We start from the raw sequence: 14,403 nt of genomic DNA on the forward strand, positions 1-14,403 counted from the left end.
GCCATACTAGGTTTGCATATAAGCACGGGCCCAGTAACATCCCCTCGGCTCACAGCTGGCTGGGAGTGCAGATACACAAGAGAGCATATATGGGGGAGAGGATTATACTTAAATGCAGGCCAAGAAACAGCCCAGCCTGGCATGGACTGGCAGTCTGTGGGATCTGGCAAATGCCTGAGGGGCTGTTGCCAAAGACAGTCAGATGAACTGTTTAAGCCTCTGTGTGGGCTGTTGGGCCTCTGTCCTGAAATTCCAGGACCTATTTTAAGTCCTGAACTGCTGCCATTAGCCTTAATGTCAATGGGTCTCTGTGCTTTTCAGCTGGCTGGAGAATGCCTACTGAAAAGCACTGGTTGTGTCATTGTCCTAAGACTCTTTCATATATTGCCGTGGGTGAGTATAGAGGATTAATTACTTGTTTGCTTGTACCATGTGTCCAGGCCCGGACTGGAATTCAAACAGACCTTGGCATTTCAAGTACACGAGGCCCAAACCATCAGCCCAGTAAACAGAGACTGTCTATGGCAAGTTCCCTGTTTGCTATTATATGGTATATATAGTGAATAAAGTACCCCTTGTAAAATATAAGGATATTATAATTCACTTCTAATATCCTCATATTTTCCAACAAGGGATACTTTATTTAGTATAATACACAAGTTTTAGTGAGTCATATGACAAAAATGACATCACTACTCACCGTTTATAACTGAAGACATCACTTCTCACCGTTTATAAGGATATACGGTAATTTACAAGATATTCATGGCTTTTGTGTATTATATGTGTATTTGTCATCCGCATCAGTAAGAGGTGGACTGAGGCCACTTTTTCCCAGTGATCCGAGCTTGAACCATGAAGATTGTATATGAAGTCGTGGGGCTACGAATTTAAAATGCACGGACATCCCCACTGAATATCCAATGCATCATGGAGCACTGTGCTAAATGTTTTGTCAACCGTGCTCTTTTACTGTAAAGCTTAAAAGTAGGGCAAACTATTTTTTTTAGGCCCTGTACAAAAGAAAACATCACCTGAATTTCCCCTGTTATATTTACTATATATGTAGTGTGTTTCAAGGGCCACAGATTGTCTCAGAGCAATTCAGTAAAACCCACCAATGCTGCCTTGCCTAAGGGTAATGCTTTCCCTTTAAAAATGATTCATGTGTCGCTATAATCAAGCGGCACCTTAATGTAATGCTTCGCTGATGAGGTTTGGGAGTGACAGAAATAAAGGCCAGCCTTAAGCCAAGCTTTCAGTCTAAAGTGTAAAGCCAAGACAAGGCTCTCGCTTGTGTGTCTGTTGTAAAAAAAAAAATTGTCATGCTTTTAAAGCAACAACTGAAAGAAACCCAGAGAAGCCCACATACAAACACACACATATTTACAGCATCTGTAAAGTCGTTCACTAAACATTAATGCCAGTTCACCACTGAGCACAGAAGTAGCCATTTAATTTCAGCAAGTAAAATTGGCACTTAAGCACAGCGAATATAACAATATGCTATTTTGGGTCTGTGGACCTTGATAACTATGTATTAAACTAATGTCATCAGCCCGCCTCCTCCCCTAACCCAGCCCCACAGATTCCCCCTCCTGTCCTGGCCGCAGCTCTTGGCAATACTACAAACAAGGGGATTATAAAACATATACATGTGTCAGGCTGTAAGCAGGAAGGTAGCATCCTCATTGCTCTTAACACCTTCCTTGCCAGAAATGAGGAGTGAAAAAAAAAATCCAGCCAAATGTATAGTTGCTACAGCAATCCCTAGACTTTACAGGTTTCACGAGAGTTAAGGGCTCTGCAATTTGTTCTTGTGAGTTATTTAAGGGCTCCACATTGTATCCTAATGTCAGTCCAGCTGAAATGTGCAGAAGTTGATTTTTAGAGCAACCACAGAATATTTTCATATTGATTCTGGAGCGATTTCAGTATATATATCCCTAAAAGATATTCTAAAAATTGTCCTTACATGTGTCTCCTATTAAAGGTTTTCAATTTGACAGGACAGTCTGTGGCCAGAAACATGAATATATATTTGCTTTCACAAAAGATGTGACTCATTCAGCACAGATTTTGAATATATTTGAATTCAGCAGACATATATTTGAAAGCATATAATACAGCGACAGACTCGGGGAGTGCAAGCAAGAAGCTTAGAATGTACCTTTTCTTTTAAAATTGCTACTTGGCAAACTGGTCATTAGCCAGTGATTAGGTGATACTGTAATAAAGTATCCAGAGCAGGGGATAAACTATAATAATTGTGAAATGTACATTATATTAAGTACTTACCACCCTGGAATGTACCAATAGCAATCAGAGGGCAGCTTGTGGAGCATTTATCTGCTTTCTTTGAACACGGAAGTGGAAAAGTGCTTTTATTATTATTATTACCATGTATTTATATATAGCCCCAACTATACTTTACGCAGCACTGTAAATTAAATTTGTTTATACAACTAAATAACGTGAATTACATACATAGAACATATGGAGTTACATACATCACAACCAATGCCGGTACAAACGGTGAGGAAGGTCCTGTGCAAAACAGCTTACAATCTAAGGGGAAGGGAATAAGATGTGGGAGTGGGCAAGATCAGAATTAAGGGGTGAGAGATGTAGTACTGTATGTAGTATTGCATTTGGATATTATATTATGTATTACCATCATGTTTTATAGTGTTGCATTATCCCACTTTTATGTAATGTACAGGCCCAGACTGGCAATCTGTGGGTTCTGGCAAATGCCAGAGGGGCTGCTATAAGGTGCCATAGAAAGTCAGTATTTAGTGGGCTGGTGCAGGCTGATTGGGCCTCTATATACCTGAAATGCCAGGGCCTACTTTTTAATTCTCAGTCCGGAGCTGGTAATGTGCAGACTATACAGTGTTGGACTGGCCCACAGGGATACCAGGAAAACTCCCGGTGGGTCCAGGTTTCAGTGGGCCCTCCTGCTTCAAAACATTTGGCTTATTTCATGGTCATTCCCTTTTTATATGAGAACAAAGAGACTACATAGGTTGAATAAGAGATTATAGTATATAAAGAAAAGAGACTAGGAGAAAACAAGGAGTGCAACATGGTGGGTTTGCTTTCGTAAATAAGTTGGTGAGATGTAAGGGAAGACTGGATAAAGTCCATATAAAACAGTTCAGATAAAATTCCTTAATTTTCCTTAATGTTGATGTATCTTGCAGCTGTTATAATTTCACTGAGGTGGGCGTTTATAGGGCACATTTAGAAAGAGTGGGTGCGAGAAGTGCAAAGCACATCATCCCTTTAACAGGTTTAATATATTTTTTTTTTTAAAGAGTGAGGTGCTGCTCTGCACACAAAGGGTTAAGGGTGTTTAGTGGTTGGAGATCCGGAGCAGCAACCCGGCAGTGTTTGAAGTGAATACTGCGTGGGACAGGCCGGCCATGCTTCTTTGGGATACGTGAGCCTCATGGTTCCCATGAACTAACCGGCCTTCGCTCCTACTTCTCTGTCCTTTAGCCACCGGCCCATGCTAGCCCTCCCAGTTGCCTCTTTGTTCATCGCCTTCTCCTATTTACTCCCACACATCTACCAACAAGCTCATCCATTTGTCCGCGGCTTCAAACCAAAAGCAAACTCATTCGCACTCCTTGTAACGCGCGCAGCTTCCAGCGCCTTGACTTTATTCCAACTTTGCGCTCTGTTGGGCTGGGTAACGCCGGCATCTCTGCGTGTGCAATCACCAATAAGGCTCCTGCTGCCGGGCCGAGAGAATTGCTGCTGTATAATATAAATAACAGTCTTTCCGCACCTTCATTTAGCCCACGTGCGCAAAAACACAAACAAACAAAACGCGCAACCGTGCCGCGCGCAAGCGATGGCAAAAAAAAAAAAGAAAACAAAGGGGGAAAAGCAGGGGCTAAACCTGAGCGTTAAAAGAAAGTTATCTAGGAGTCGGTTGCCTGCCTTTGTTCTCTCATTGTGCGCAACAGAAGCACCCATGGATTTCCCCTTACCTTTCCTTGTGTTTTATCCAAGATCCAAAGCTTTCCATCCAGCAGGAAGCGGATCCAGGCTGCCCCAAGCCTACGGATTGCGCTGCACTGCACATCCCATTTATTAATCGCTACATTCCCTACTCAGGATGGGATTAAGTTGCTGGGCACGTTGCTGCAAGATGGAGCCCCCCGCCTTGTGAATCAGTCACGTTTAGGACCTCCAAGTCCACCCAGAGAGGGAGAGGGACAACACTGGAGGTCTGAACTTTCAAAAGAAGGAGGCCTGTTCCTTTATTCCCCCAATCTATGGAACCAACACAATATTTCTTTTTTTTTTTTATTATCATTTACAGTTATCACTGCGCCTAAAAATATCCCCTTTGTTCCACAGCGACAAAAATGCAGTTTGTGCGCGTTAGATGGGATGGTACAATTAAGAAATAGCATTCATTAAGGAATTCGCCTCTTTTATCCCTCTGTGTGTGACTGCTGAAAGAGAATTACAGTGCTGGGCTACAGGGAATAGCTGAGTTTCAGGTTTCTTACCAGAAAAAAAAAAACCTTATTTAGGTAAACAAAATAAAAAAGGGAGAATGTGTCTGCCACTGTGTATCGAGAAAATATTATCAGAAACATTGTTACACTCGCTGTCTTGTTTCAGCGTTTGAATTTAATTTCCACTTGAAAAAATGCGCGTGATATTTACATTTCTCTTGTGCCTGTTTATGAAATAAACTCGACAACCGACCCCTCTCACCGATGCAAAGGGAAAAAAGAAACGTCCAAGGACGGCGGCGAATATTATTTCTTTAATTATCTAGCGAATGGGAAACAAGTCGCACGCTGCGTGCTACAAAGTCGCAGTGGGGGAAATAGAATAAATTCCGGTGTTTGTGTTGCGCCAATGCAACAAGTATAGAGAGATTTCAGGATTCGACCGCCCCTCCCCCTAACCTCCAAATTATTACATATTTATATAACGTGCTCTAATTCTGTTATTATTTTCAGCCAAATATCCCATGTAGATGGAATGGAAGCATTTTTTGGGGGGCCACGCAAAAGTGTCTGTTGACAACGTTTAATGGGAATTAAAAGATTATTTGGCCGCAAACATAATTTATTTATTTAGGACACAAAAGAAGGTATTGTCTTATCAGTAGAATAATTACGGCGTCCTTTAGACTAGGTGATACCATTACAGATAAGGGAATACGCCTGTAGCTGCAGGTCAGAGCCAACCCCCCTCCCCTCTATTATCTGCCACTGCTCCATCATTCTTGGCCTGAGCCTCCCATGGTTTAGATTGTAGTGGCTCTTTAAGGGGGTTCCCCCTCAGGCTCCTGTGAATCGTTCAGCCCTGCTCGCTCGCTGCCCTCAAGTTCTGCTGCTTGCGGTAGGGATCAGTCCATATACCTGCATGTAGGGGGGGGGGCGCCTCTGTTTTTATTTACTAGAACCACTGCTGCTGCTCCCATTGTCTTGTTTTTTTTTGTTTTGTTTTTTAAATTGCACACTTCAGGACAAAACCCCCCCAAAACCCTTTCACATTCAAGGATTTGCAAATTTAGAAAGGCTGCATTGAATTCTGGATGGGTCAGGGGGCAAAAAAAGGGTAAAAGGTCACAGCATTGTGAACGTGGGTCATTACACAACATGGCACGCAGTCTGTGTCCACAACCCCAGCTAAATGCAACTGCTGACAAATCCCCATTACATTTCACTCCTTATGCATAAGGGGGGGGGGGTTGTATTAAAAGCAGAAAATGACAGTGGGACTTATAAACTGTCAGTACGTGGGTGCAGACATCACAGATGCTCGCACAATCCAGAAGGACGAGATTTCTTTTTTTTTTTTTAAAGTTTTTTTGGGTTTTACCTCTCACTGGGGGGCTGCCTGTTTCCTTAAATTCAGAAAACAATCACCGCGCAGGTAATTTAGGCGACAGGCACCCACCCACCCCCTTCCCATGTTGTTTGTGTAGGATCCCAGTGCAAATTATTTGTCTGTCCACAGAACAATTTACATTTAGATTTTGCATTTGCCTAAAGTATTTTGACAATCAAATGTGTTTCCATCCCAACTAGGAGAATGAAGTGAGTCACAATAAGCCACACGATCATTCTCTTTAGGTCTCTTATTTTTCCCTATCCTGAGTCCTATCCAGCGAGGATGATTTTATATTTGATTTTATATCCTCTGTCTGTGGGAAATGGATAAAGACTTTATCGTATCGCTTATAGACAATCGCTGGGCTGCCTAGTGCGATTGTCGATTTTCTCATTGAAATGTGTCTTTTCTTATTTAACTTTGTTCTTTTCTGACCCATGGCTAATGATGAATTTATTTAAACCCCTATATAGTTCACAATATAGGAAAACAAGACGTCTTTTCTTTTTTTGAGTTAGACTTTATATTTAATTGTGACATCGCAAAGTATATTATACGTGGGGGATAAAAAAAAAGGGGGTGCTGAATCCATTGTTCCAGCACGGAGAAGGTTAATTAAAGAGGTAGGCCTCGCTAATTGTAGAGGTGCGATTAGTTCTATGATGATTCAGTTTTCCCTTCACTCAGGGTCGCCGTCTGCTCTCCCTTTTCTGAGGATCTGGGTGCTAGAGTCAGTAGAGTCAGTGTTGGTCACTGTATTGATCTGTGTAGCTGCAAATCCACCATAAAGTCCCCCTTTTACCAATTCTCCTGGGTTCGACCCCCCTCACCAGTGTGACTCCCATAGAACCCTGATAGAAAGAGTAGGCTGATGGGCCGGATTGATGTGTCTGGTAAAACATTACCCCAAAAACGCTGAGCAGTCCCTGGGAACAATAGAATTGCTAGTTCTCAGACCAACATAAAGTGCGGGTTATAATAGAGGGAGAAAGTCAAAATGCAGCACATTCCAGAGGAAAAAAAAAAAGCAGTGTGGGACCTGCCACCTGAATGGGGGCCGCCATAACCCCCAAGGCTAATGATTATAGATTGGTCCTAGAAAATTCCCTTCCCAAAGCTTTCCCCTATCAGGCTGCAGGCATTCTCTCTCTCTATGGAAATGCCTGTTTTTCTCTATTCGGGAAGAGCAGCAGGGCACTTTGTTCATGTGACTGCCTTTATATAATTTCAAATCATTTCCACTCAGCAGCTTCACAAATATATTTCATTAAAATCAATTTCCACATTGCATTATTATTCTAATTATTAAAATATGCGTCCAATACAATTAAAGCAGCGGTTGCAATAATGACAATAAACACACAACACGTTTTATATATATATATATATATATATATATATATATATGTATATATATATATATATATATATATATATATATATATATATATATATATATATATGTATATGTATATGTATATGTATATATACACACACACACAGTAGCAGGCACATCAGCACACGAATTGGAGTGGATGTATTGCAGGGGCACAAGCTGGTGCTCTGTCAGTTTGGCTCAGACAAGGGACGTCACAATGCAGACTTTACAGCCCTGCTCAGTACAGTGATGACTATTCTAATGTCCCCAAGCTCGGTTAGATTTGTGGGAAAGTTAACAGTTAAGTTAAAGGGCCAGAGGACGTCTGTGCTGGGCTTATGCGTATCTGTTGGTTTAGTGCAGACCGATTAAGGCCAAACTGCTCTGAGCTCACAAATATAGGTCAGTGGTTTCAGCTCATAGTGTAGTTATAGGTTGGTTTCAGAATGGATAGCAATGAATAAGCTAGTTCTGTAATCATTGTTATGGGTCAGTTTAGGATTAGATAACACCCTATGTAGAAATGTTATGGGTCAGTTTGAGAGTGGATGGAAAAGTATAAGATCACCCTAAAATCACCGTTATGGATCAATTTGAGAGTGGATAGAAAAGAATTAGCTAGCCCAAAGATTCCCACTATGGATCAATTCGAGAGTGGATAGAAAATAATAAGCTCACCCTAAAATCCCCATTATGGATTGATTCGAGAGTGGACAGAAAAGAATAAGCTCATCCCAAGATCACCATTATGGATCAATTCGAGAGTGGACAGAAAAGAATAAGCTCACGCTAAGATCACCATTATGGATCAATTCGAGAGTGGATAGAAAGGAATAAGCTCACCCAAAGATAACCATTATGGACCGATTCGAGAGTGGGCAGAAAAGAATAAGCTCATGCGAAATCACCATTATGGGTCATTTTAAGATTAGATAACACCCTATGTAGAATTGTTATGGGTCAGTTTGAGAGTGGATGGAAAAGAATAAGCTCACCCTAAAATCACCGTTATGGATCAATTCGAGATTGGACAGAAAAGAATAAGCTCACTCTAAGATCACCATTATGGATCAATTCGAGAGTGGATAGAAAGGAATAAGCTCACCCTAAGATCACCATTATGGATCAATTCGAGAGTGGGCAGAAAAGAATAAGCTCACCCTAAGATCACCATTATGGATCAATTCGAGAGTGGAAAAAAAATAAGATCGCCCTGTTATGGGGCAGTGTTAGTTATGCTCATTGTATAGTTCAGTTTCCGAGTGAATACAAAACAATTAAGCTCGCTCTGAGCTCACAGTTATGAGTCAGTTGCAATAAGCTCGCCCAATGTTTAGATATGGACAGCTTCAGATTGGAAGAGAAAATAATAAACTCGCTATATGCTCACTGTTATGGGTCAGTGCGAGAGTGTGTATAGGAAAGAATAAGCTTGCTCTGAGTTCAATGTTATGGGTCAATGTCAGAGTGTTTATCAAAGAATAAGCTCGCTTTCTGCTCACTATTATGGGACAGTGTCACAGTGGAAAGGCCAGAAGACGCCTGAGAGAGAGAGTACAGTGATATTAACAGTCAGTCAGTGCGCATCTGCTCTGCCCATGCAATCAAGGCACAGCGCTCATTACATTTGCCAGTCTAAAATGTCCAGAGCAGTGTGCGTGATAGGTGCAAGCATAAACATGAAAAGCATCATTTATTTATTCTTCAAAATGCTCTCTAGTGGGAGAATCAGCCTCATACAAAATTAGTTTTTAAAAAAAAATATTATTCTGCATTTATTTTATTCCTTAAACAAACCACAAAAAAAAAAAAAAAAACTGCTCCCAGAACTGTCGCATGCAATGGCCATATCTGTGGGGGGGGGGGGGGGGAAGACGATACCTTGTGTGCATTGTAACCCCATCTCCTTAGTGATTATCTCGGGGAGTGATTTCATTTTAATTAAAATTCCACGTCAGATCTTGCCAAACAATAAATAACACGATAGGAAAGTTTTTTTTCCCTGTGCCTTTAGAGTTTTTTTTTTTTTTTTCTTTGGTGGGTGGAAATGTGTGGCTGATAGAATATTACAGGGCGAGACAGTGGGGCTTAAATGCAACGAGGAGCGAGCTCAGAGGAAGGAGCACAACTCTCCAGCTCGCCAGGACAAACTCTACACATGCACCTTTGATCATTGCTGGAGCCAGAAGACTGGAGTAGTAGGGGCCAAGCACAGGAGCCGCTCACTTATTTTATTTCCTATCCAATCCGGCTTCTTTAATTTTCACAAGTGTGCACATTGGTGCCCTTCCCGTGTGTGTGTGTGTGATGTCACAATGTGTTGCACCGGGGGAAGTGCAGCCCTATACGTTGTGCAGCCTGCGAGCTTTTCAGCATAAAAGAATTTACTGAAAGAGGAAAATCATCGAGAAAGGGAAACAGTAAGTCCTCTCCTTTGTCCTTCCAGTGTGCGGGGTACAGGCAAATAGCAGCACAATAGCAATTACCTTACAGCTCATATATATATATATATATATATATATATATATATATATATATATATATATATATATATATATATATATACATACACTCATTGTATACAATGAGTGTATGTATATATATATATATATATATATATATATATATATATATAATATATATATATATATATATATATATATATATATATACATACACTCATTGTATATCTATGTGATTATAGATATATGGGATATTCTGCAGATATAAGATTGTTAGTGAATAGAATAGGGAATAGAAGACATAAGACTCCAAATAGGTGAAGAGCAGATTCCCCTATAAAGAATGTGGTTCTACCTTAAACTAAAATAAATAAATAAACCCCCCCCCCCCATTTTCCAAGAAGTCTGGGGGATGTCTCGTATCTTGGATAGTTTTCTGGAGAGATTTATATAGTAAATGCATTATTTACTTTTAGAGGGGAGGTGGCAGTATAGGAGTATGCAAATTAACCGGAGATTTTTTTGGGGGGGGGGTTGGTAAGGGGTGGAATATCAATTTTTATTGCATCACCTGTCAGGAGTGTCCAATCAGCGTTGGCTTTAGGGGAATTAATTGATGAAGGTGTCTGAGGACGGGCTCACTTCACTCTGTCATTTTATTTGGAGTTAAAGCAGCGGCGGGAATAGCATCTGCTCCAGGCTCTCTCTCTCTCTCTCTCTGGGCACATTCCATTATTCGGGGGGCCGCTAAATGGAACAGGAGGCTTTAAAAGGACACAGGTATTGGGAACACGCTGGCAAACGCTCCAACAATGGGATTTTTATTGCTAGCGTTTAATCGCACAGGCGCCCAGCTGCCTGCCCCCTGCTCTTCTAGTTAGTGAGCGTGTACAGGTAGAGCGCAGATCTGCTGCATATCCTTACAGCACACATCTATCCATCTCTATATACACACACAGTATATATACATACATATAAGTATATACACAGGAGGAATAACAAGCCCTGTTTATTTTTTTTAGCAGGATGCCATGAGACTGACTAGGAGGCTGCCTTTGCGCTTTTCCTTGCCTTGCCCATGTTGGGGATCGTCTGACCCGAGCAATGGGAGACCTGGAGTCGGGCTATGAAGTGGTGGATGGAGTGAAGCTCGGCTACCTGGTCATTCAGGGGAAGCAGATGTTCGCCCTGTCTCAGGTTTTCACCGATCTGCTGAAGAATATCCCCAGGACTACGGTGCACAAGCGCATGGATCACTTGCGAGTGAAGAAGCACCAGTGCGACGTGGAGGAGCTGCGCAAACTCAAGGCGATCAACTCCATCGCTTTCCACGCGGCCAAGTGCACTCTGATCTCCCGGGAGGACGTGGAAGCGCTGTACACCTCGTGCAAGACTGAGAGGGTCCTCAAGACAAAAAGGAGGAGGCTGAGCAGGGCCCTGGCAACAAAGGACTTGACACAGGAGCCCCCATCCCCCGACCCTTACTGCAGCTTTTGGAAAGAGGACAAACTTTGGCTCGGATTGAATGAGTCGGCAGCCCGGCAGCCAATAAAGAGAAAAGGATTCGGCGCCGCCGCCGTTGAGCATGGCTTGCTACCGGCGGCTGATCTACCTCGTTTTTTTAGTAAATACACTGGCCACAGCTACCCCGAAATAGCCAGGATCCCTGGCAAAAGCCCTCTAAACTATGAAACTGCCCCCATCCCAGGAGACTGTGTATCTGCCTTTCACTCCAGCCTGCCCTATCTCAGGGGCGTTGTGTGCAGCAAACACCCAGCCTACTACTACCATTCCGCCATTGCCCAGCCCAAGCTCGCCTGCCCCGCCGCCACTTACAGGCACAGGAGGAAACGGCAGTCGGCCGACCCCAGGAAACTTCTGCTCCTGCCCAAGTCGTACAGATCCAAGGGGACCCCGGTGTGCCTGGAGCGCATCCACCTCATCCATGGCTTCTGCAGCCAGCACTTGGGCAACCTTCAGCCGGACAGCAGCGACTCTGACTCCAGCTGTTACTCGGAACTCGCTGCCAACGATTCGGACTTCGGCTCCAGCCTCTCCAGCAGCAGCAACTCCGGCTCCTCTGACGAGGAGGAGGAGGATGAAGAGGAGGAGGAGGAGGGCAGCTTGTCGGAGTCCAGCGACCCCAGCTCAGAGGAGGAGGAGGAGAGCACTTCGGACTCGGACAGCAGCTCTGTCTCCAGCCAGGTGTCGGTGGAAAGCATTCGCTTCCGCAGAACCAGCTTCTCCAGCCCGACCACTAAATCACCCCTGACCCCGTCTAACCTCCTGTATCACCATTTCTCCCGCTCCCCGAGCCCCGGTGCTGCTGCGAGCAGGTTTGGGGAGAGCAAAACAGCTCAATGTGAAATTAAATCTGAATCCCAGGAAGAGTGGTGTCAGCAGCAGCAGCAGGGCTGGGGGTCGCTCGCGTGTTCTGGTCTTGCAGAGAGAAAGAGTGATAGGGCCTGTGTGTCTGTCTCAGGCTTCCCTTCTAACTCCAGGAAAACTGACCTAACCATTAACTGTGTTACACCTAGCCCAAAGAAAAACAATGACTTTCCCCAACACAAAATCCACAGAGAGGCAAAGCAGTGCCTTCAATCAACTGTCACACAATGCGCGCAAAACAATACCCCCAGCTCAATAAACTCTGCATCCGCTCCGACCCCCCTGCAAAGAAGTCCCCAACTCTCAGCGGATTTCCCCACCGCCCCGGCGGCGTCTCACACTCCCAGGGGCCTGAACAGGGGGGACGTTTGCACTGATTTCCCCTTTCTGCACAACGTGCGCATTAAAACTGAGGAGAGTAGCGCTAATGACTACGAGTACGGGGCGAGCCAGCATAAGCTAATGTACGAGTGCAATGTTGCTAAGGACGAGACTGACAGCGACGGGGGTGAGAATAAATCACAGGGGGGGTTATTAAAAGCTAAGGAGGACTGTGAATGCACTGAACAACAAACCACTTCTCCCAATCAGCTCCCTCCATGCACTTTAGCTATCCCCAAACCCGAGGAAGGAGACTATAAATTTGGTGCTAAAGTCAGAAAGAATTACAGGACACTGGTGCTGGGGAAACGAGGCCTCCTACAGCAGCAGCAGCCTTCCCCCAGCAAGCCAAATCTCAAATCAGACAGGAGCCCTCGTCCCCAAGGGAAAAGTGACTTTTGTGAAGGAACACTGGATCGTTTTACAGTGACCAACAGGCGTAAAAGGTTAGCCAACAATGTAGCATCCACCCTAAAGAGACCCTTTAATTTCATGGCGAATTTCCCATGTCCACCATCGCTAATTATTGGCAAAGATGGGGATTTGCTCCCTGCCTATTCCTTGAACAGCACAAAGGATTCTTCTTGCCCACCCAACAAGGCCCATCCTATCTGGAAATGGCAATTGGGTGGTTCTGCTATACCTCTCCCACCTAGTCACAAATTCAGGAAATATCACTCCTAACGGATGTGGGAATATTTTTTTCTTTCTTTAATTAATATTATTATTCTATTTCAACAACAGATGGTTGTATCTGCCTGGTGGTTCTTTTTTTTTAATTATTATTATATTATTATTATTTTTTTTTTTTTTTGGATTTCTGACATCTCGTCGAGAAGGAATATGGGATTAATATTTGCATTTTGCAATCTGGAGATAGCTGTTTTTTTTGGTTACATTCCACAGACTACTCAATGCAAGGGGGACTTACAATTTGAACCTGAGAAGTTGGAACACTCTGAAATGGCATTTGTTTCAATGCACCCGGTACCTCATTTCCTCTGCAACTTGCAAAAATGCCCTGATAAATAAAGGATAAAACACACATACCCCAATATGAGCCATTGCAGTGCTGCACTAGATTTGGGAAAGTGGAAGTCTGACTGATTATTGGTTGCACAGTTTGGGGCACCCTCATGAGATGTGGCAGTTCCTTGCATTAATACTCGGGTGAGATTGGGTTTAACCCCTCCCTACCAGCAGTTGCACTTACTTGTTTTTTTTTTTTATCTATAGACTGGAATGGGCCTGGATTTGAGTCTTACTCAGGCACTTGAAATGCTGCCTCACCAACTAGTAAATAAATGTCATTGTATTTTTGTTATATGCTGTCTTTTTACATGTACAATCAGAAAAAGTGGAGAGATTAAAAAACAAAAACACATATCTTATCCAAAGGTCTTTCACCCTGTCACTTAATAATGGGATCCAGGCAGTGTGTAGTTTCTCTTACTCACAAAACTTGCTGTGTGGCTAAAACAGGGATTGAGTAAATAAAGAAAAGGGTAAAGCATAGCAGGGTTGAACAGTAACAAGAGTGAATTGAAATCACTGTGTATATAGGTAGAACTCCGGGCATTAAGGCCCTGACATTAAAAAAAATTGCATTCTAGATCTAATTTCTTGAATTTCTTGCATTCTAGATCTAAACTTGAATATTGCTACAATCCTGTATTAAAAAGCAGGATAAAACTGCACGTGACAATCAGAAAAATAATAATAAAAAAAAAACACACACCTCTCTGCATTTTGCACTTAGATACCGATTCCGAATTGTGGGGGACCTATTTGGTATATATATATATATACTTTTCTTGTGTAATGTTGTGATGAAAGCAGTAAATCAAAGGAAACAAAAAAAAAAATGAATTTTTTTTTGTTGCACTGTTGGAAAAAAAAAGCATGTTTCAATCTTCATTTTAA

At 42.8% G+C, this 14,403-nt stretch overlaps 2 protein-coding genes across 4 annotated transcripts in view; one reads left to right on the forward strand and one right to left on the reverse strand.

The window, feature by feature from the left end:
• Positions 1 to 4,358, reverse strand: part of mllt10.L (MLLT10, histone lysine methyltransferase DOT1L cofactor L homeolog) — a 175,414-nt gene extending 171,056 nt beyond the window's left edge. Inside the window, exon 1 of the mRNA XM_041565521.1 lies at positions 4,002 to 4,358. The gene's annotated coding sequence lies outside the window, so the exon portion shown is untranslated. The remainder of the gene's footprint in view (positions 1 to 4,001) is intronic.
• Positions 4,359 to 9,132: 4,774 nt separating this feature from the next.
• skida1.L (SKI/DACH domain containing 1 L homeolog) lies at positions 9,133 to 13,871 on the forward strand. 3 transcript variants are annotated; one of them, XM_018267282.2, is made up of 2 exons: positions 9,133 to 9,669; positions 10,734 to 13,871. In XM_018267282.2, exon 2 carries the CDS (start codon positions 10,816 to 10,818, stop codon positions 13,162 to 13,164), a length of 2,349 nt encoding a protein of 782 aa, XP_018122771.1. In that variant the 5' UTR covers positions 9,133 to 9,669; positions 10,734 to 10,815; the 3' UTR covers positions 13,165 to 13,871. The 3 variants fall into 3 exon arrangements, with proteins under 3 accessions (XP_018122771.1, XP_018122772.1, XP_018122770.1); XM_018267283.2 differs by lacking the exon at positions 9,133 to 9,669 and adding an exon at positions 10,048 to 10,605; XM_018267281.2 differs by lacking the exon at positions 9,133 to 9,669 and adding an exon at positions 10,049 to 10,491.
• Positions 13,872 to 14,403: the final 532 nt, after the last annotated feature.

The sequence above is a fragment of the Xenopus laevis genome, chromosome 6L, assembly GCF_017654675.1.
Source record: "Xenopus laevis strain J_2021 chromosome 6L, Xenopus_laevis_v10.1, whole genome shotgun sequence".
Classification (NCBI taxonomy): domain Eukaryota; kingdom Metazoa; phylum Chordata; class Amphibia; order Anura; family Pipidae; genus Xenopus; species Xenopus laevis.

Bases quoted from the DNA above. Each gene is read 5' to 3' on its own strand.
- skida1.L (XM_018267282.2), top strand. From the start codon at position 10,816: ATGGGAGACCTGGAGTCGGGCTATGAAGTGGTGGATGGAGTGAAGCTC.